Here is a 22275-nt window from a genome sequence, read left to right on the forward strand (position 1 = left end):
TCTGTGGCCGCAGGGGCGCTCCACCTTCTTCTGAATCCGCACGCCTCTCACACGAGTGGGTGTCACACAGGCGGAAGAAACCCACGCATGAGCATGCGTCTGCGCTCAACGTACCCATAGCCTGCTATAGTTGCCGAGTAGCCGACAGGATGCGCAGTGGGCTGGTACACGCCTGACCATAACCACTAGTCTCCCCGGTAAGGCGCCAGGCCAGACTTGTCTGCCGACACTAAGGGTGGGAGTACTGCACCCTGATACTACGCTGAGGTGTCCACCACCACCCTCCCGGTCATGAGGGGAGCAACAAAGAAGAGTGACAACCAAACAGAACGGCGAGACCCACACCATGCCAGCGCGGCAGGCCAAGCCCGAGAGGAGAGTCCACGCACAGGCGCAGACACCCAGGCGCCTCGTAAAGCAAAATACAGAGAAAGAGTTTGTGCGTGTGCGTTCCACATGCGCGTTCGTTGTATAGCTGCTCCTGTATAAATGGATACGTAGAAAGGGCAAAGGGCTTTTTGCACGATGAAGGTGGCATGAGGATGAAGGAGGATGAAGGAAGTAGCGGAGGTGCCACAACCGCCACCAGTACCTCCGCTACCGCCACAATTCCAAAAAAAAAGGCAAAAAAAAAAAAACGTTGCCGCGCAGGTACACCAGACATGCGCGGCGGAGGTGTAAAACAAGCATGAATAGGCATGGAACAGAGATGCGGTCCGACCAAGAAAAAAAAAACAGACGGGCACACGAAGGACAGGCGAGCAGAGCGTGCGGAGCGGGGAGGGGGGCGGGCCGGGAGAGCAACGAGCAAACAAGAAATTAACGAAGTACGAGAGGAAAAGGAAAGCATAAACAGGTTGCTCTCGCCGCAAATCCCCTTGAGGGGAGCGGTGAGGAGGGGAAGGATGGGGCGTTTCGAAGCACCGGTGGTGGTGGGAGGTATGAAAGGGGCATCTGCCACGACGAAGGCACCACCTACGGAGAGAGCTAGAGAGTGGATAAGAAAAGCCGACTCGGAAGTGCCTCTTATACACACTTACGGGGTAATCCACACCTGAGGAGCGGACACCGCGCGCACGCACGAGCAAAAGCGCAGCTCACTCACATTTTCATCGAGGCAGACTTCAGAGACTTCGAGCGGTTGGCCCCGGCAGTGCTTTCTTGTAAGAAGTCCATGACGTTCCCGGTGAGAGGGGCGACCTCGCTGTTGATAGTGTCACAATTACTCGGATACCCGCCTGCGCCTGCTTCTCCGCTGGTGACCTCCTCACGTTCGGCTGCTAGATTCGAGTTGGCGGATTTCTCTCCGCTCCCCTTTCTCCGATCGCTGATACCCGCAGCCCCTCCGCCCTTCTTCGGCCTTTCCGCACGTTCCAGAGAATGGATGTACACGCACAACTGGTGCTCGACGGCGATCACGACGTCACGCTTCAGCTGCTCCTCGTCTTGCAGTGCCCCTAGCGCCTTCTGCAGCGTGACGTCAGCACGTGTCTTGCAGTAGTCCAAGAGGCTTCGGGCAGACGAGACGATTGCAGGGCTCTCACCCTCCATCACCTTGGTCGCCAGGATGCCGGCGGGCTCATCGCTCCAGCTGTCATCCTCCTCGTCCGCACCGCCAGCCTTGCCGAGCGCCTTAGAGTCAAGGGACATAGAGAGTGTAGCGTTCCTATTCTTCGTGCTACCGCCCGCGCCGCTGCCGCCTCGCTGATTCACTCTGCTCTTGTCCATCACTTCAACGCTGTCAAGGCTCTGTTTGCTCCTCCCTAGTCCCTGCCTCTGCCACAACGGCACAGTGCCCCCGCTGGATCGTCGAGGGCCACCGCTGTCACCACGCAGTGGCACTTGGGTGGTGTTGCGGTGCCCGTTCTTGCCACACTCACGCGGCGCTGACGACATCACCCCTCGCATGGACTTGCTGACGGAGATGTCGCTGATGTTGGGTCGCGTGCCCACTGAGCGAAACATCGCCTGCTTGCCCACGTACACCGGCTCCAACAACGTGTCGGAGTCCTCTTCAGTGACATTCTCCAGGTTGCTCCGTGTCTGGAAGGGCATCAAGTTGAAGAGGTTCCTGTCCAGCCCAAGAGAGGACAGGATAGAGCGATTCGACACGGCCCCTTGGCCTCGAATGCCGCCGGGGCTGAGGATGTTGCCCATCGCCTGGCTCACAAACACTGAAACCTCGTGATTGTGTCCGCTGCCGGCGCCGACTCCGTTGCCACGGCTCAGTCGTGGGGACGCCTGTGTACGGCAGTAGTTGGTCTGGCGGGCAACGTTGTATGTGATAGGCCTATCGTCGTCTGGCCCGGTGGTGCCTTGAAACTCGCCGCGCGCTGACGTCGTCCGGCGGCTGTAGGCACGCACCAGTGACTCCACGAGCGTATCGATGTGGTCGCCTTGCGAGTGGCGGCGGCTGTTCGCAGTGAGGCCCTTCACGAGCGGGCCTTTGCTTCCCGGGGACACCCCACCCGAGGAGCTCACGCGCGGCAGTGGCCCGCTTTCGGCTGCCAGCAGCGCAGCAGGGATGCCCGACTCAGCAACGAACGCCTTTCCTTTGGCGTGTGGCGCGCCAACACTTTTTTCATCTATCCCCACGACGCCGCTGGCCGTCTTGTCGCCATACATCACCGTCAGGAAGTCGGCCATGTTCTGACGAAAGTCGGCCGCTTCATCGCTCGCGGCGCCGTGAAACACCCGCGGCACGCTAGGGCTGTTCTGGCTGTACCGAGTATCTTTGCTAAACTGCACGGAGGATCTAAGAGCGATGCCGCTGTTCGCACCACTACTTCCCAGCATCTTGGCATCCAACGCGGAGTGATTGGCACCGGCGGTACCGGGAGGGGCACCACCGCCTACAGCCAAGTGCCAGCCTTGAGCGCGACGACTTCCCCTTGTCGCCGCTGTCGCGGAGTTGGTAGTCGGCGCCTCACTGGATGAGGCTGTCGTCTTCGCAGCCTCCATGTTAGGGGACCTACACATCTCCGGCCTGCTCTTCGGGTCGGCGCTACCGGAGCCGGGCATCTCTGCGGCGCTTCGACTTTGCTAGTTTGCACAGCTCACGCTCACAGATCCGCGTAGCAGCCCGCACACGCAGAACTACGTGCGCACCTCTCTCTCTCTTCTGCCGCGGTGAAAGAGATGTCAGAGAAGCCTTTGGTCGTCCAACGGCATAGGAGGAGTAGACGGCTCCTGCAGAGACACGCCGCCTTGTAGCGGATGTGGGGTGCAGGAATGTGCAGCAACGCCACGAAACAAAAGAGCGAGGGCGGCAGTCGAATGTGTCGAGGCGTGTGTACTTAAGAGAGAGAGCGAGAGAGACGGGAGGAGGGGGTGGTGGGGGTGGTGGGGGGAGCGCGGTGAGGCTCCCCCACTCCACAGAGGAGAAGCAAACGATGAGGAGGTGGGGGAGGTGAAAAGATGGCGAGTGAGGCACGCGGGCACAGCGACGGCCGCGCACAAGACGCAGGAGCGAAACGAGAGGATCGAAAAGAAAACAAAATCAAGAGAAGGAGGCAGGTGACCATATGTATGGGCCCGCGCACACGAATACTGCCGGGGCACGTGAGGGGCGGGGTGGATGCGAGAAGAAGTGCAAGAGAGAGCGTTGGAGACGTGATGGAGGGAGGGAGGCGTGTAAAGGGGAGAGGCGAAATGATAGGGGTGTCACAGCCAGTGATGAGGGCACGAAATCGTCTGCCGACACTCAGAGTGGGCTGACGAAGAGGCCGGGGGGGGGGCACCACTGGCTCGGTGCATGTATCATGGCATCATGAGAGCGAGCGGTGAAGGGGACGCCCTAACCTTCTGCGCCCTCTGCAAGAGACCGTCGATAGCAAACCGTTGCCTGACGCAGCCGCCACCCCCACTCGCCTTTTCTGCATCTCTGCATGGAGGTGAACGGCGAAGGCACATCGCGAGAGAGCAAAGGAGTTGGCGGACGCCCTCTGGGGAAGTGAGCGATGCTTCGGTTGTGCTGCTTTGTTAAGAGGAAAGAAGAATAGACAACGTCCAATAATTCTTGTCGAATGCGCGCGTGTGCTAGCATACCGGCGCGCCGCACCACAAGCGACGCACACCACAGCCCCAGCAGGGTAACACCTCAATTCACGCAATGCGTCAGCTGCAGCGAGAGTCCTCATGCAAGTGAGGAGCGGTGAAAGCGAGCTAAGAGAGCGGCGGGGCTGTGACGCTGGAGGTGTCGGCGGGTGTCTTGGTAGTCGCCCCTTTCTCCGCGGCAGCGGCGGTGGCTTCCGAGGCGCCGATGCGCTCGCGCGACGCCACCTCGAGGGCAACCTCTTTCATGGCCATCACGCTCAGATCCTCCAGGCGCATCGCGCGCTGCTGGCGCTGCGCAGGAGTTACGCTCATGTCAAACAGTACAAGCCGGCACGCCTGCAGCACAATTTGCCGTACGTCACGCTCATTGGCCACCGCCAGCACGCGCAGGATGTCTTCCTCGCCCAGGTTTTTGTCCACAAAGGCCCGTCGGGCGGTGCGCGCACCCATGGTGGTCCAGTGCCACAGCGAAGACGCTGACGTGGCCCACGATGAGTACCAGCTGTCCATCTCTCGTTTCCAGCTACTTCCGTGGAGCTGCTGGCGCGAGGCCAGGTGGTACTCCTCCGCCACGTAGGATACGAAAACAGGGCCGAGGGCGGTGGAGACAGCGTCGCGCAGCGCAAGCTGGGCAGACTCAAAACCAGATACGTCATTGTCGAGCCACGAGATCAGGTTCTTTGCGACACGCAGCCGGCGACGAGCATGCAGCTCGCGTTGCATCTCTGCCGTAAAAAGCACGCCCCCCTCAAAGACGAGGAAGAAGTGCAGCGGTCCCACCAACGCTTCCAGGAAGGCGGCCCCCAGTAACTCCTTCATCGGGTTCCCCGTCATCTCCGGCACATTCATCGGATCGACGGTGCCGTATTGGTCGTACGTCGCGCGGGTGTCCTCGTGGCTGAGCACGTTGTAGATCTTGTTCAGCTCCTGGAACTTGATGGTGGCGTTTGGGTCATTGGGGTTCTTGTCGGGGTGCATCTCTAGCGCCTTACGAGTGTAAGCCTTTCGTATCTCGCTCGACGTTGCTGTTGACTCCACACCTAGGAAGGCGTAGTAGTTGACCGGCTCTGCCGCCGCATGCTTCGTCTCTCCCGTGTCCGTCCCTTGCGGCAATGAAGCAGCTCCCGCACCCGTGGTAGCACTGCTTGCAGAAGCCTCCCCACCCTCTGCCGAGTCGTTCGGCGTCATGGCTGGTAGCGTCGTGGGAAGTGTGCCGTCCTTCTTTGCCTTCTCGTACGCCTTGCGCGCTTCGCCGAGCAAGTCCTCGTCTGTCGGTGGCAGCCTTTCGAAGTCGCAGGCGAGGTTCACCCGAACCCACGCCTGCGCGTTGCTGTCCCAGTACGCCTCGCCCTTGCTCACCTCGCTCACAGCACTGCGGGTGTTGCCGACGCCACGCACGATCTGCCGCACCCCGGCGTACGCGCCGTAGCCGGTCAACCCAACAAAGCCTGCCACGCCAGCCCCAAAGCCCTTTGCCATTCCGCCCAGCCCGCCCTCCTTGGCGCCACCATAAGTGCCAGCCACGACGCCGGCCAGGCCAAGCCCAACACCTGTGGCGGCATTCCGAAGGCCGTCCGACAAGCCTTGCAAGGCGTGCTTGGGATTGCGGCTAGCGAAGAGGCTCGTGATCTCCTCAAAGATGGGGTCGAGCGTCTCCCCCTGAGCTGGCGTCTCTCCACTGTCACCGATTGCCGGTGGGGAGGCGCCTGGTGCATTTGGCGCCGGTCGCCCAGAGGGCGGCGGTGGCGCTGGGCCACGCGCTGGGCCGTCTGCCTCGGCTGGCTCTGCTGTTGGCTGTTCCATCACCGGCGGTGCTTCCTGTTGCGGCAAGGCCGTGACGCGGCGGGATAAGAATACGATAGCGACTAAAGCGGCAGCTACAAGTTTCCAGTTCGCAAGACACCAGCTAATCAGGAACATGCGCTCAAGCCTCTGCGGCTGCGCACACGAGAGGAAACACAAAGAGAGAGTAGGAGGGGAGCACAGAGATGCGCCACGATCCGAGCACTTGGACAGGTGCCGGCGCCGTGTTGGTGAGGCTCCGCACAGTGTAGCGCAAGAAGGCGCCGACTGCGCAAACGTTGAAGGCGGACGTTGATTCGCTGGGTGTATGTAAGAGCAGGTGAAAACACGGTGGAAGTGGGTGCGAGGCTCCAAAAAAAAAATGAGGGAAGCGCCGCTGCCAGTGCTGGCACGTGGCCGAGAACGGTAAGAGCAACATCTGTGCGCTACGCAAGGCACAGAAGGACGCGCTCCTTTATCACTCCGTCTGCTCAGGTCGGAATCGCAAAGGACGCGTGTCGGCGGTTGGGTCATGTCAGCCAGTGCTGCACGAACACACGCGTCTGCATCTTCACTTTTTTTGCGGCTGCTCGGCTTCTCCATTAGGGCGTCAAGAGCGGTGCCGAAAGAGGCGAGGTGGACGGTGGACAGCTCCGTCTCGCCTTTCGCTCACCGTGCCCCAGCAGCGGCGGTAAACAAAACCGGAAGAAAACATAGCCGAGTCGGCGTTCGATGGGGAAGACGGTCGCACACGCCAACACGCACGCCCAGACGCTACCGTTAGCCAGACGCGACAAACACGTCGACCTCTGCCCCCTTCCACTCCTCCCTCATGAAGCGTGAAAGGCTACAATACAGACATTCTCCTCCGTCACGTCGCGTGTCGTGTACTGGCATTGGAAAGCCACGTAGCCGAGGTAACGCAGAAAGTGCACGCGAAGCTGGTCAATGATGCGCTTGCATTTACGCCCCACCGCGCGCCTCTCCTCGTCGACAAAGTCGCCGCACACTGCCCACGAGGACATGCTGGCCAGCGCCGCAAACTCCTGCTCGGACCAGGTGAAGGAGGTGCCGGGTAGCACAAGCGGCGCAGGTGACACTTCCACTCGCTCGGGTGGGTTCACATGTTTGAGCTCGCACCGGTGGTGGCAGCAGGTCGCTATCACCACAATGGGCAGCCGCACCTGCGCCTGCGATGTGAGTAAGGGGCTTTCTGTGAGGCAGGACAACGCGAAGTCTGTGCAAGCGCCGCAAAGGTGTTTGCCGAGCACAGCCCAGTTCTCCAAGGGTCGCGGGATGGCACTCGGCACCGCAGCTGCAGCCGTCTCCCCCTCCCCGCTCGGCACTGGGCGAATCTCAGAGAGAAAAGCTCGAGTCAAGTCCACGTCCTTGATGTTGATGCGAAGGCGCTGCAAAGGAACAGCAGAGTGCCGCACCCGCGCGTCGCTCTTACGCCGGAAGCCGTTCATATCGAGTACCACGAGCGGCGGCCGCTGTGCTACCTCCGCAAGAAAGCCCGACCTCCACGACGACTGCGGTGTTGATGGCGTCAAGGGTGAAGTCTCCGCGGTTGCTTCACGCTGGCTCGGAGGAACCGTCCCTGCCTCCGCGTCTTCACTGACAGAGGTGGTGGTGCAGTCAATGCCTTGGAGGCGCTGAACAATGAGCTGCTGCAACGCCGCGGAGAGGCCACCCTTGCCGGCGCCGAACTCCAAGAAACCATCTACGTGAATTGGTGCGCAGTGGCTGCTGCAGCGGCCCACGAGGATCGAGTCGGTGTCCTGAGCCTGCCGAACCACATCGCTTAGGCAGCGAATTAGCCCCATGTACTGCGGCCCGTGCTTCAGCGACGCAATCTCTTCACAGGCTACGGGCGCAGAACCGCGACAGGACGTCGTAGCCTGCGACGTCGTCGTGTCACCCACCTCTCCTGAAGCTGCATCACGGTCCCTCGACGGTTGCCGCAAGACGACTAAGTCAGGGGCGATACATGAGTCGTAGCATTCATGCACCTTGCGAATAAGAGCTGCCAGACCCTCTGCAGAGAAATCGCGATGGGTGCACCGCTGGCTCTCCCCTCCTGGAGGTGCATTGCACGCACTCGAAACAAACACGGCTCCACGATTCGCGTGTTTGTCATTGCTAAAGTAGGGCAGCTGGTGTGTCACGTAGCGCAGGTCCGGACACACCTTAACGTGTCTCTCAAGCCGCGACGCGTAGACGGTGTGATTGGAGTTGATGGGGCAAGGGACTCGCATATCCCCCCTGAAGCCAGCAACGTCCGACGGTGATGATGTCGCATCTTTCTCTGCTTGTGGTGTAGTGGAGGGAGATGCACCTGTTTCCGCGATGTCGTGTGTGCAGCAGTATAGCGATCCAGGCCTGCACTCGGTGCGGCAGAATCTGTGCTTGCGCGTCACATAGTAGCTGCAGAAGTGCGGATCCGGGTTGCGCGTCGGCGGCTCCACCTTCGATGCCTTGCGTGCAGGGGCGCCTGCCTCTGTTTGCTCTGCTGCGAGAGACATCGACGGCGTCCGAAAGCGTACCACAGGGAGGATAACACGCCTCAGGCTCACCGTGAGAGCCTGCCTTCGTTCCGGAATGCACTGCGTAGATGTAAAGGGTTGGGGAGCGTGGTGAGGGACGAAAGAAGGGGAGCATGTCAAGAACGGAAAGGAACATGAGAGAGGATAAAGAAGAGCGACATGCATGAAGGCACAGAGAAGCAAACATGCCGCGCAGACGCCTTCGAGCTCCGCTCTCTAGTTGGGTGCGGCGACGCTAACAACTAGAGACGGCGCAGAGAGACGGAAAAGCGGGAAAAATGAACTATACAACGAAGCTGATGCGCTTGCGGGGCGCGATCGTGCGACGTGTGCAAAGCCCCTTCGCCTCCGCGCACCTCCTCGCACAAACGTTCGCTGAGTGCGCCGCGCCAGACTCTGGCGCGTCGCTGAAGACGTAGTGCTGATAGGCTGTATGTTAGTGAGGGACGTTCTTGGCATATCTAGGGCCCTCAGCACGGCAGCCGCCAGTCGACAGTGCCGATGGAGGCCTCCCCTCCGGTCCTTCCAGCGCCGTCATGTAGCATGTTCTCCTTTTTATTTTCATTGTACTACTCAAAGCATTCAGTGCATGAGTCACAGTGTAGGATAGCTGTCTGGTACTGTGCTCGCCCGATGAAGCAATTGCTGTCCCTCGATCATCGCTTATCGTAACGCTCGCAGAAGGGGGAAGAGCATGAAGAAAAGAGTTGGCCACAAGAACGGCTCCGCATGCAGAGGAAGTATGCGAGCCTCATTTCTTCCGCAAAACGGGGAGGAGGAGGAAGGGGGAGAGCAGGCGGATGGTTCGCGCAGCGCATCTTTTTTTCCGCTTCTGCGGCAGCCACGCATGCTTCTTCTGCTCCCCATGAGGCTGCAATTCCACTTCGCGGCAGTGCCTTTCGTGGCGAAGCACCGGCCATCTTGGCCGGTGGGAGAGACCGAACTAAGTGGCACACGATGAGGGGGGTATAAACACGCTCTCCGGCAAACTCTTCGGCAAGCTCTCGCACAAGACGCGGTAGGGCACGTTAGTAACAAAGCAAAAACATAAACCACGCACAAGCAAGAGAAGAACGTCCACATGTTTCCGAGCCCTGCGCGGCCTCGTGAGGGCGGCAGCAGCCGTGTAGCACACTGAGCTGGGACCGATCCCGGTTTGCAGGCAAATGCAATCGATTGTGAAGGCGGAGCGTGGTCAGCTGAGCTTCACCCCGGCATTCGGGCACACAAACCACGAAGAACCACCACGGACAAAATGGCCGACGGCGTGGCCACTGAAACCTCAAGAGGAAAGCAAAGGTGATGGGATTTAGTAGTCGACATGAGCCCACTCGCCGCCGTGCAGCATTAGGGATAAGCAGAAACGCAAGAAGACACAAAAACGGGCCTGGCGCTCTCGCGCATACTCGCACGCACACAAGTGACTGGCGTCGCGTCACGTGTCTCTCGCCACATGCGCGCGCATCTGCCTGCACATACGAAGGTACGCCTGCTTGCAGACACACAAACACAGGCGCACCATCAGGGCCCCACCCACCCGCATCGGGTCTCACGAAAGCACTGAGTGGCACTGCAAACGCAAAAAAAAAAAGAAAAAACAAGGTCGCGTAGAAAATGGAAGGTGGTAGATCGCGCAAGCACATCGACAAGCACGCGCACACAGCCGCTACTTCTCTGCACTTCGTCAACGCACCACTAACCACTTTAGTAAAGGTGGAGGCCAGCGGGACAAGAGAGAGGGGTGAAGCTACAGAAAAGAATGAAGGACAGAGAAACTCTCGACAATGAACGCACAACGGTTTGCATGAATTTGAAGCAACATCCGACAAGGGCACCAAGAGGAAGAAGAGCGCAGGTAGGACGCTTCCAGCCTCACTCATGAACGATTCAAGGCCCCACTCAAAGAGAATACCGGATGAACAACAAAAAAAGGGAAGCACAGAGGGTGGACGCACTGTCGCCGCGTGCATTCTTGATGAGGGTGTTGGTTCTGGATGGAGAAAGGCACATCAGTGTCTGCGCACCTCAGAGGGGCCGAGAGAAACATAAATGGAAGCAGTTGACTGCAAGCGGGGACAACAAGCAGTAAGAAGTGGTTTGACTGTATGTCTGTAGACGTGCATGTGTGCACGTACACGCCCAAGCTTTATCCTCTCTCTCTGAGAGTGTGCATGCCGCACGAATGTAAACGAAGCACTACCACTTGTTTTTCGCTTCTTGTCTCACTGCAGAGAAAGCAGGTTGGCCAGCTTCTCCGGCTCAGCAGCGGGCCCTTTGAGCAACAGAAGAAAGACGCCCGCGTCATGAGGTACCACACATAGGGGTGGGCGGAGAAGATGCGGGAGAGCTGTAGACGAACGAAGACACGCGCACTGGTACAAGGGAGAAGCGAAAGCCTTTGAAACGACTAGACTAGCGGAGAGAGTGCTCACAACTGACGGCCGTGGAGTAGAAACGAAAACGGCAAGCGCAATTCTTTGGTTCGCTGAGACCGTGCCCAGAAAAGGGGGGACACCCTCCGTGTGTGCGGCATTTCAGGGTCCAGCACCTCCACTCGGCGTGGGAAGGAGCCAGGCAGTCCGCCTCCCCCTATCCCCTGATGAATGCTGAACCAACTCTGATAGTGGTAGAGTCAGGTGCCTACGATGTGAGGAGGTGAGACCGATGCATCGCTACTGACGATGTCGGTTGCCAGGTCACGGATGGTGTGGCGTCGGAGCGGCCTGCAGCTGTGAGCACGCTTGTGCCACCCATATGGCGGGTGAAGCGTCCGTGCGACCCGAGCATATGCTACCCACCCACCGGGAGCCCTCGCTGTCTACTGGTGTGGGGTCCCTGAGCCAGCCTGAGGAGGATTGCACCGCGTGGTGACCGGCAATGATGGGGGAGGCTGCGCGGCGACCTGCGAGGCGGGTGGGCGGGTGGAGTTTGGGCCAGAGGCCGTGCTCGGAGGCCTGGGTCGGCGGATGGCTGTACCGCGTGTCTGCCGCTGCTTCGCAAGACGCGACGCGAGCCTGTGACAGGACCGTGGGGTAGAGCTGAAGTGAGCGGGTGCAGTACGGCAGAGAATGGGCACGCTTAATGGAAAAAAAGAAGGGGAAGAAAAGGAACACAAGGGGGAGGGAAAGGGGGGAAGGAGGGAGGAGCTGCGAAAGACAAGCTAGACCTTAAAGTGCAGCGGCGTCGGAGGGGGTGGGTCGGACCAGAGAGAGAGATGCACAGGAAGACTCAAACAAAAGACGAAGAAAAAAAGAAAAACATAGAAAAGACGCAATGGTAAAACGTGCGTATGCAAAACACACAAACACACGCAGAGACAGACCAAAGACAAGCAGTAGTCCGTAAAAGTGCACAGTAAGATCAACGCTAAAGGGAGAGTTCTATCAACGAGTAGAGGGTGAAAAGAGGGAGAAGGCACGGAAGAGTACTCGCGAAGACGACGGGACGCGTTTACTCGTGTGTGCCAGGGGTTCCTTCTATGCTTGCGTACGTGTCCGTCTGTCTGTCTGCGTGTTCATGCCCCAACGCACGAAAAGGACAGACAAGGCACGGCAGAATAAGCGGAAGCCGTTGGATTAACGAAAAAAAAATGAAGACGCAGAAGAGACTGAAGTGAGCTCAGCACGTGTGAGAGGGTCCTCCATACCCGTCGCCCCACTCACCGCGACCTCCAGACAGCAGAGGCAATGAGTGACACAAAAAATGAGAGACGAGAAGTAGGGAAGATGCTATGATCGAGCTGCAGCTCCTTTTACGATCGTGCTTGGCACCGCCCTGTGCTATGTTAGATTTTATTTTCTTGGCTGGTGGCAGAAGGGGAGAAATCACCAAACCCCATCTTGTCCTTCCTGCTGCTGCCATTCCACACAAACACACACACAAAACGTGTGGAGGGCAACGTATCAAGGCGTTTGGAGACGGTGACACGATGGAACGAAAAGGAAAAAAGAAAACACATTTATTTATACGGAGCAGAAGAGGGCAGAAATGAGGGAAGGACGGAGGAGAGGGGGATACAAACTAGAAACCATCAAAATAGAGTGCGCGCGATGCGTCGCCACACGTGCACGGAAAAAAAGACGAAAAAGGGGGGGAACGGCGGAATAAGCGGGTGGATTGCGGTGCGGAAAAATAGCGACGGAGAGGAGAGAACTCGGTGCGAGGGGCGTGGGGCGTGGAGAGTGCGATCATTGCAGCACTTCCTAGAATATTGTCTACGAAAAAAAGAGCGGGTCGCAGAAGAGTGGTAGTGCGGCGAAGACAAGAGGCATGTTTAGTTGCCGTTGCCTTGGCCGTCAACCTCACCCCCTTCCTCTCCATCCCACAACCTGGGAACTCTCACGTACTTACGTCCCCGCAGTGCGGCCCCGGCGAGCCTGCATTGCACACACACCTACGACAACCGGCTGTGTACGTCCATCAGGAATGCATAAACACATCTGACTACCATGCGACAAGGCTGCCGTCCAGTTCGCTCCGTTGTGCAGCACGGCTAGGTAAAGTCGTCGACACTCAAACGCCGCAGATGGCTCCCCCGCACTCTTGCGCGGAGGAAAGGAGAAAGTGATACGACAAAGAAGAAGCGGAATAACGACAGAAACACGCATCCGAGAAGCCCGTGAGCTCCGCTAAGAAAAAAGGATGCGGCGCACCCACACACACACACGTACTCAAGGGAGGGAGGGGTGGAAGGGATGACCGGTCAGGGAGCGTAAACGCCCCCTACCCTCCGAAGAAGGAAAGAGCCGCGGAGCAGGATGAGGAACGGGAGAGGCGGAGAGCAACACAGAAGACAAGGGCGCAAGAGGCGTGTAAACAAAGCCAACAGAGAAAAGAGAAAGGGAAAAATGCCGACAATGGTGGTGGTGGGGAGGGGGGTGAAAGCACCACGAAAGGTGGGAGGGGGAGGAGGTGGAAGGAGAAGTGCGTGCTCATGAACAATCACACAAAAGCCCGCCTTCTCCCGCACGCGCCAGCCCAAAGGCATAGACAGAAAGACAGGCACGACTATATTTGCAAGGAAGCACACGCATATACACCAGCACGGGGATTTGGACCCCTGGCGCATGCAGCAGTGCAGTTTCAACGAAATGCGGCTCCTTTTTTCGGGGGTCCGTTTCCTTGCGAGGACGGCAAGCGGACACAACCCGATCCCCCTCTTTCGTTCATTAAATAGAGGTGGAAGGGGGCTGGAGGAGCAAGGAGGCACGCGTGGGGAGACGCACAGACAGAGAGACACGCACGAGCAAACTCGAGCAGATGCAGAGAAGAGGAAGATATGCGGGGAGGAGGAGGAGATTGCACTGTAAACGAAAAAGAGGGAGAGTACGGAGCAGCGAACCAACACGAGAGCACGTTTGGAAAGTGTTTGACTACGGGTGCGCGTGTGTGGACGTCACGAAACGAGAAACGAAGGGATAAATGTAAAGAGGAGGAGACAATGCTGTGGCTGTGAGCAGTGCATCGGCATCATCTTGGTGAACGCAAGAAATAAAGAAAAACGGCCACAAGCCAAGTACAACTGCGGCTGATGATGATAATGCTTTCTCAAGCTCAACCCGTCAGAGCCAGCAAACCCCTTCATTGTTCTAAGCCGCTTCACGCCAGTTGATGATATGGGGTGCGGAGAGAAAGAAATATGCGTCAGTGAAGAGAAGCGCAGAAGAAACGGAGAGCTCTACGGAGGCGACGCCATCGAATGGTCGTCAATGTTGTATAGCGGTCACGGAGAACGGCACACTAATGTACTTCAACACACACACGCGAAAACGAAAACAGAAAAAAAAAACAAGAAACGAGCACCTCACAACGCCCCCTCCTTCCTCTCGCTCCTTCCAATGGCTGCTGCTTTACGATTTCTCGCTGGCGTCAACGGACGAGGAACGTGAGTCCGGCGCCACGATGCTCACCCAGACTCTCTGCCCTCCCTTCTTGGGCTCCCGGAAGATTCGCTGCATCATAGACCGCCGCTCCCGCTCCCCAGCTGGTTGCGGCCCCGCCGACGACATAGCATTGCCCGGCACCACACCGCCGCCACTGCTCACAGTTGATATCTCGTGCGACAGCATAGAGGACGACAGCTCATGCACATTGAGCTGCGACTGCCGCTGCGAAGAAGATCCGAGAAGGGCACCGGCATCACGTGCTGCAACGGCAGGCGGGGGAGAGGCGGCGTTCAAGATCGGGCTGTCAACCTTGTTGCACCCCTCGGCAGACAACATGGACTCCGAGGGAGCCAAGAGGCCCTCGCTGCGCAGCCAAATGGCCTCCAGGGGGGATCGCACACCGTGTTGCCTGCTCCACAGTGCCCGAGTCGCTCCGGCTGGGAAGTGCTGTGCGGCAGGCGCGGAAGTGGGAGGGTGCAGCGGGGTTAGCGAAATCGGATAATGAGGGGATGCAGAGGTCGATAAAGCGGTGGAGTTGGCGCGGGTGATAAACGAAGGCCTCGGCGAACTTGACGACGTGTTGCGCCGCGAAGAGCGGTCAGTCAGTGGAGTATGCAAAGAAGACGGAGACGGCCGAACCTCTTCCTGTGAGCTCAGAAGGGCTACCGACGCGCTAGGCAATACGAGGGAGGGAAAGACGCCACTGGAGTCGAACCTGCTCGCGTGCGGCAGCGACTGTACTGCGGAGGACTCTCCCACGTTTGTCGCACCGGTTCTGGGATTGCTAACGTTTGGAGACATTACGCGAGAGGACTCGTTGGCGGCGTGCAGCGCCACCGGTGACGATGCGCTGCTGTCGGATGACTCGCGGTAGGGTGCTTGAGGAGCAGTGCCCACCTGCCGGGGGTCGTGCAGCGAGATGTCCGCAATGGAGGTCCTGACGGAGGGGTCGACTCCCTTAAATGTCGCCAGCGGCGGTAGCCGCTTGGCGCCAAACGCGGCACGCGAGGACTGTGTGGAGGTGGCCGCTGCATCCCAGCCGCACGATGAACCGCAGAATCGCGGGGGTGGATGCGTGTGCTGGGGTGGTCGAGGCTGCGGGGGGAGCTTGACGTGAGCGGTATCGGCAGTCGACTGGCGCGAGGCGCCCGTCGATGTGCGCGGCTCTGTAGGCACAGATGTTGATGGTACGCCTCTTGTCGGGCTGAGTGGCAGGTGCATCTTTGTCACGGCCAGCGCCACCGCACTGTGGAAGCCGCTCGCTGCCGCGCTTCTCTCCAGCGGCATCGAGCGCAGTGCAGCACCCTGCAAGCTCAGCGGCGTGTTAGGGCTCGCAAAGAGCGACCCCTTGCCGCGGCGCAGCTTCTCCGGCCTTGCTGCGGTGGTGGGTGACGCTATCTCCACTGCCACTTCGGCAAAAAAGCTACGTTGGGCAAAGGATGTGCAGCCGCCGCCGCTGAAGGAGTCGATGATGACTGGATTCGAGTTCAGCCCATGCGGCTCCTCCTCTGTGGCCGACTCCATCTCATGCGGCGCGGGTGGGGCAGCAAGCTCAGCTAGGTCCGCTGAGAGTGATGCAGGACCATCTAGCAGTTCCTCGACACGTGCCTCCTCCTCGTTCTTTGAGCAGGAGCCCCTCGACAGTAGCTCCGTTTCGGCTATCGAGTCTGCGTGCGCAAGCGGGAGGCCCTGAAGCACTCGTGACACCTGTTGCGGCGACCAGATGGAGCGCATCTCACTGTTGCAACGGAGCTGCAGCGGGCTCTGCTGCTGCGGTGGTGCCGGGGGCACCGTGACGACGCTTGTGCCACTGGAGCCCAAAAAGGTGGTGGCAAAGCTGCCTATGCGTGCCGGAGAGTCCTGTGACATCGCAGTCGGATCGGGCGAAACCGAATGCGCGCTATGCGCGGGTGAGACGCCCACCGGACGGTTGAATACACCGGAGGGGCGCTGAAACAGTGTCGGCACACGGTTGGTGTGGTGCTCCGGCGGGTCCATCGTTATGTGAGTATGTGTGCGTGTGCGTTGGACTGCTCGGCGCCGTGTGCGCGTGATGCTAGTATACTTCTATGTTCGTTTTCGATCCGAAAACGCGCACGCGCACGCACACACAGAGCAAAGAAGGCGCAGAGGGCGGTGGGATGGAGTGAGGCGGGTGGTTGAACCGATGAAAGTGCCACCGCGCCTGCTTTTCGTTACGGATGTTACGTGTGCTGGGCAACCAGTGAACACAACGCTTTTAATAGGTTTGAGAAGAGAGATACCGGGAGAGTGGCGCTGAGCGAAGAGAGCGAAAAGAAGTAGGCTCAGCGACGAAGAAACCCTTCGCGCGGCAAAGAAATATATATAAGAAATAAGAACAAGCAAAACACTCACACCCTCACAAGGTGAGCGAGGTACTCGGAAGACAGAGTGGAGCAGAGCTGTGGCGATGGAGGGCGGCGCCACGGTTGCTTCAACACCGAACTCGGACAGAGGGTCAACACCTGCAAAAGACGACGACGAAGAACGCCAAAAAGACGAACAACTCGGCCACGACAACGCGTGGCGGCTGAACGAAATGTGCTTGGCAACTGCGGAACGAAAGACACCGGAGAGAGGGGGGAACGAGAAGAGTTTGGGGAAGAAAATGACGCACTCCAACAGAGGCACGCACACTCACACGTACAGCGGCGAAGATAAGAGCCGCCGCGGCTCACACACGCACGTAGAAAACAAGCGGGGGCCACAAAGACGGCGGAGGAAACACAAAACGTGTTCTCGCGAGGGGACGATAAGACACCGCACAGGAGAAAGGTGCGGGAGAGGGGCGAGTAGCGGAATGCAATATGCAGAAGCGCCGAGTCCACAAACAAAACACAGGAGGCGCGCGCGCACACACACACACCGCAACCAACACGCCACGACACACAAAACGAACAAAAAAAAATGAACAAGAAAAGGTGCTTTTCTTACTCGCACTACAACCCGCAGCAACGCCGAGAGCCTCGCCGCGACGCTTCGGTATTCCGTCGAATGCAAAGCGTGCGTGGGGATGCGCGGCCACTCGGTGGGACGGGCCACGCCGGGTCGCAGCAGCAAACGCAGCCGACACAGTGGGAGGGCGGTCGAGAAGCGAACGAGCGGCCTGAGCGGTTATCGACGAGGATGTGTGTGCGTGCCCACGCACCGGTATGGTGATCGTCGGCCTAGCCGCCGTCGTCGCCGTCGAGCCACAGTGAATACGGAAGGGGCACCACAAAAACGTGCAGCACAGACGAAGCAGAAGAAGGGAGGGGGAGAGAGGGAGAGATGGAAAGGTATGCGATAAAGCAAAACAGAAAGCGAGAGGCAGAAGGGCGCACACATACATACATACACATACAGGACCAGTAAGCAGCACAAGCGAAAGAAATACACGTACACGAAGTAACCGCGCAACAGTCGTGACGCCTTTCTTTGCTTTTTCAGTCCCCGGTTTCTTTAGTATTTTCGTTTGTGTGTGTGTGTGTGTGTATGAACATCAACAGATTGTCCACCGGTGGATCGGAATCACCGAGTAACGCATCCACACAAAAGGGGGGAAAAGGGTGCTGGTGGTGGTGGGGAGGGCAGAGAGCAGATCAGCGCAGTAAAAGAAGCCAAAGAGGTGAACCAACGTCAAAAGGAAACCAAGCAAATAGACGAAAAAAAAAAAAGGAAGACCATGAACAACCCGCAGATGCGTACGGGTTAGCGGGGCGCCAAGGTCCCCGTACTAGAGAAAGGGGAGGAGGAAGGAGAGAAAAGGAACGAAAGGGAGTGTGGGAAGTGCTCAGGGAAGGGGAGGGAAGGAGTCTAATGTTATTTCGCCTTGTTTGCGTTGTTGCTGCTATGTGCACAAGTTATGATCTCCTTTGTGTGTGTATGTGTGTGTGTGCGTGTGGCAGGTGAGGGAAAGAATATAGATACAAGGAAGCAGCACCAGCGATTAGTGAGTCCTAGAGACGTCGGTTAAGAAAGAGAGAGGGCGAATACGCAGAATCTTTTCTTTTGTGCAGGAAGAGCAGTCGATGAGGGAGTTGTGGTACGCCCCTCGCCCGAGTGCCTGCACGTCAATGCCCGAGTGCCGCGTGACCAGCAACGAAAAGAGAACCCCCTGCGCATTGTTTGTGTTAGTGTGTGCACACATGTGTGTATGTTGGCGGGTGTGGGTGTGAGTAGTGGCGGAGGGCAGACAGGAAACAGGAGAGTGGAAGGGCAAGGAGAACGGCAGCATACGACTTGGAGAGCTGTCAAAGCAGCCGGTGCCGCACTGATGTACAAGGGAACTGCACGCACATGATGTAATGCGACGGAGTTGAAGGGATGCGTCAGCCGTTGGGCACGTGTTCGGCGCACAAGTTGACGCTATCGTTGAGCTGGGCACCTGTTTTCGTCAGACAACCGTCCATGCGCAATGCGCGCATAACATGCGGAAGGGGAGCGTTTCCTGAGCCGTGCTTATCTTTAGGGCAAGGCACCGCCATGCGCCCCCACCGGGGTTACTGTGTCGTCCTTCCTAAATACAATCGGCTGGAATCAGGGGACGACAAATCAAACGAATTCAGCACCCTCCGCGGAACGCTCTACGGAAGGACGTGTGCACGCGAGCACTCTCTAGCGCTGTGCGCATGGTCGCACGTGGGCGAAGGCGTGCACACGTAGACGCAAACGCCCTCGCTCGTTGACAAAGGGGGGAACGAGGAGGAGGAAGAGGTTGGAGAAAAAAAGAGATTCACATGTACAAAACCCAAGGAACGAGCACCCACGTTCGGGGCCCCACAACATGACAGCGAGAGAGAGGGAAAAGCATGGGGGCGCAAAAGGAAAAGAGCGCACAACACAGGGAGAGAGGCAGGCATGAAGCAGAGCCCAAAGGTAGCAGCGCCCTCTTGCACCGCACATACGCACCCCCCCCCCTCACATATACAAACACGCACACACGAGTGCTGAAACGGAGGCGCCGCCTGCTAAGGTAGAGGAAGGGAAGAACGGAAGGCCTCTATGAAGGAACCGTTACCGATCGAGAGTAGAAGGAGCGGCAGGAGGGCTTCTTCGCGACTTTGGCGTAGCTGGCGGTACCCACACGACGTACGGAAAAAAAAAATGGTGTTGTAATGCTCCCCTCTGTCCGCCGTTCCTCTCCTCAGACATCCTTTTAGTCAGCTGCTCTCCGCACCTCCTCAACATTATGCGCATTGCTTCCTCATCAAAACACGGTGCTCACGAAACAAGAAACCCGAAAGTTTAACTATTCTCCTCCGCTAGTCTCCGCTTGGGTCTCGAAACCAACTGCCTTGTTGCCGTCTGAGGCGCGGTGTTTGCGCGAGCGCCTGTGTCGCGACTGCCTGTGTGACCCATGCACACCATCGCCGTCTCCGTTTGCCTTTGCCCTCTCTTCTCTCTCTACCTTCTCTGTGACCGTCTCTGCCCTCGGTGACTTCGGTACCTCTGCCTTCTGTGCTGTTTGAATGAGCTTCGGCGGCGGCTCCTTCTTTGCCGTCACCGTCTCATCCTCGCTGCATAGGCGGTCCGTGATAGGAATGCGCACCTCCGTGCCGATCAGCGACGCATCCGAGGCGGATCGCACGCACGTCAGCACCAACGCCGAGGCACCCGTCTCGTACTGCAGGGGTGAGAACATGTAGCCACCGCTGCCATCAAAGTAGAGAATCCAGTTGTGGTACTGCCACACGCTGCGGCGGTGCGCAATCGTGATGACAGTGATGCCGAGCTCGACGCAGCGGTCGTACATCTGCCGTTCCACGTCGAGGTCGACAAGACTGCTGCACTCGTCGAGAATGGCAAAACGCGGACGGTGAAAGAAGAGGCGGGCCATGGCAAGACGCTGCTGCTCGCCAAGCGAGAGGGAGTCGTCGCTCCACGGCAGCCGCGTCTCCCACGACATGTTCAACTTGCTGAAAACGTAGTCCAGCCCCGCCATCTGCAGGTAGCCGTACAGCTCGGCCTCGCCGACAGTGAGGTCCTTCTTCTTGAGGGGATAGATGACCTGCTCGAGGAGCGTGCCATCGTACATGTACGGCCGCTGCGGAACGTAGTACAGCTGCTCCGCCTCCGGCTTCTCGATACGGCCACCCCGCAGCGGCCACAGCTCACCCAGAAGGCGAAACGTGGAGGACTTGCCGCACCCATTGCGACCAAGAATGAGCAGGTTCATCCCTGGCTTGACGTAAAATGACATGGAGCTGCAGAGGCACTCACCGGTGGGCAGCACAAGCGGGACGTCGACGAACTCAATGTGGTCGCTGCGCACGATGCGGCCGAAAGAGTCCTCGTAGTTGGACATGGCCTTCCCGTCATTGCCGCGCACCGGAAAGGCACCAGAGGCGCGGCTCACAATTGGGGACTGTGCGGTGCAACTCGTCTGCATCTCTACCAGCACGTCTGCGCGGTCTAGCGCGGCAAGCAACTGCGCCAGTCGGCGTGTGTAGCCGCCAACGACGAACACCAGCTTGACGTTCCACAGAGATTTCCCAATCGCGGTGGCGAGTGTCTTGAAGGTGTACGAGGCACACGTCAGCGCTGCGGTTGCCGTCTCGGCGGTTGTCGTCTGGTTCTTCTGATGCATGGTAGCCATGGCACACACAACGTAGCCCAGCAACACTGATCCGTACTTGTTGTGCAAGGTCTCAGTGAAGTCGAAGCGCGACCGCACGTAGGCGGCGTAGCGCGACTGGTCCGTAACTGCCTTGAAGAGGCGCTGCAGCACTTTCTCGTGGAACTGAAACCCCTTCGTGAGCGTGATCTCCTCCGCGTAGACCAGCAATCTCTGGTGTGCTCTCCGCACCGCACCCTCCTTCTCCGTGCGCTGCTGCACCATCCAGTCAAGGTTGGGGGCGCAGCAGCATATCCACACAGCAAAGGTCAGGTAGTAGGACCACGTCAACAGCGTCCCCCTCCACCCCGTCTGCCGCGCCAATGTGAAGGAGAAGGTGATGGCCTCGATCAGCGGACGCGGAATGCTGGTGAAGAGAGAAGCCGACACACGCGCCCAGTTACGCACGTCCTCGGTAATGCGCTGGTCCACGTGGTCCACCTCGTGCAGACCGGCCATCTGGAAGAAGACGCGCCGCTTCAGGTAACGGTCGGAGAAGTAGGCGGCGAGGTTGTCGCGGCAGTGCAGTCCCAGCAGCTCCGAGTAGTAGTCGAGCGTCACGTTCAGCAGAGTGGCCGGCACACACGAGACGGCAAATAACGCCAGTGCACGGATGGCGTGTCGCAGGTTGCCCTCGATTGCCGTGCGGCTGACCAACCCGCTGACATTCACAAGGCGCACCGACACGTAGGCACGCACAATCATCAGCACAAAGAGAATGTAGATGCTCCGCGCCTCCCGCCCATGGCAGTTGGGGATCGCCACACGCAGCAGCTGCATAAAGCGATTGAACACAGACACCTCCTGGTTGAAGACTTGGCTGTAAGCCTCTGCGGTCGCCGCGGAGGCAGAGATGAAAACGGAGGACGTAGTCGCGCGCGACACCGGAGAGGACGGCGACAGAGGCGTCGATTGCGGCACGAGTGTGAGGCCGCCCCCCTTTCGCACCTCAGACGCGGCAGTGCCGCGCACGATACTGCCCTGAATGCCTCGCAACGGTGGCGGTGGCATTGCCTTGGCGAGCTGCCGTCCGCTTGACGTAGCGTACATGGTCGCGAGAAAGGCGAGGGAGCCACCCACCCAGCTGGCCATGACGGGGTCCCGCAACCGCGACGCCGCGTACTCCCTCACGTACTCACCGAGCACCTCAGAGGAGACCATCTTCTCGAAGGCAAGCTTCAAAAATGAAAAAGATTAAAAGCGAAAGGGGTGAAGTAGAACAGGGATATGACTACGCATCTGTGGCACGTGTTGATGCGCCGCCCTCGAATTTCGTGAGTCCAACGTGTGAGCCGCTTCTATGCGTGTAAGTGGGTGTGGCTGAGATGGTGAAAGAGGGAGAGTGAGAGGCACGCAACAGAAGCGAGAAGCATACGGCGAGTATCAGGAA

At 58.7% G+C, this 22275-nt stretch overlaps 5 protein-coding genes across 5 annotated transcripts; all 5 read right to left on the reverse strand.

The window, feature by feature from the left end:
* Nucleotides 1-1101: 1101 nt before the first annotated feature.
* Nucleotides 1102-3021, reverse strand: LDBPK_310520 (hypothetical protein, conserved; the record flags this gene model as incomplete). Its single annotated transcript, XM_003863094.1, has 1 exon — nucleotides 1102-3021. One exon carries the CDS (start codon nucleotides 3019-3021, stop codon nucleotides 1102-1104), a length of 1920 nt encoding a protein of 639 aa, XP_003863142.1.
* Nucleotides 3022-4164: 1143 nt separating this feature from the next.
* Nucleotides 4165-5976, reverse strand: LDBPK_310530 (hypothetical protein, conserved; the record flags this gene model as incomplete). The annotated part of the gene is made up of 1 exon (XM_003863095.1): nucleotides 4165-5976. One exon carries the CDS (start codon nucleotides 5974-5976, stop codon nucleotides 4165-4167), a length of 1812 nt encoding a protein of 603 aa, XP_003863143.1.
* Nucleotides 5977-6668: 692 nt separating this feature from the next.
* On the reverse strand, nucleotides 6669-8549 carry LDBPK_310540 (hypothetical protein, conserved; the record flags this gene model as incomplete). Its single annotated transcript, XM_003863096.1, has 1 exon — nucleotides 6669-8549. One exon carries the CDS (start codon nucleotides 8547-8549, stop codon nucleotides 6669-6671), a length of 1881 nt encoding a protein of 626 aa, XP_003863144.1.
* Nucleotides 8550-14233: 5684 nt separating this feature from the next.
* Nucleotides 14234-16267, reverse strand: LDBPK_310550 (hypothetical protein, unknown function; the record flags this gene model as incomplete). The annotated part of the gene is made up of 1 exon (XM_003863097.1): nucleotides 14234-16267. The coding sequence occupies one exon, from the start codon at nucleotides 16265-16267 to the stop codon at nucleotides 14234-14236; it is 2034 nt and encodes a 677-aa protein (XP_003863145.1).
* A 3253-nt stretch (nucleotides 16268-19520) lies between these two features.
* Nucleotides 19521-22046, reverse strand: LDBPK_310560 (ATP-binding cassette protein subfamily D, member 2, putative; the record flags this gene model as incomplete). The annotated part of the gene is made up of 1 exon (XM_003863098.1): nucleotides 19521-22046. One exon carries the CDS (start codon nucleotides 22044-22046, stop codon nucleotides 19521-19523), a length of 2526 nt encoding a protein of 841 aa, XP_003863146.1.
* Nucleotides 22047-22275: the final 229 nt, after the last annotated feature.

The sequence above is a fragment of the Leishmania donovani genome, chromosome 31 (assembly GCF_000227135.1).
Source record: "Leishmania donovani BPK282A1 complete genome, chromosome 31".
Lineage (NCBI taxonomy): Eukaryota > Euglenozoa > Kinetoplastea > Trypanosomatida > Trypanosomatidae > Leishmania > Leishmania donovani.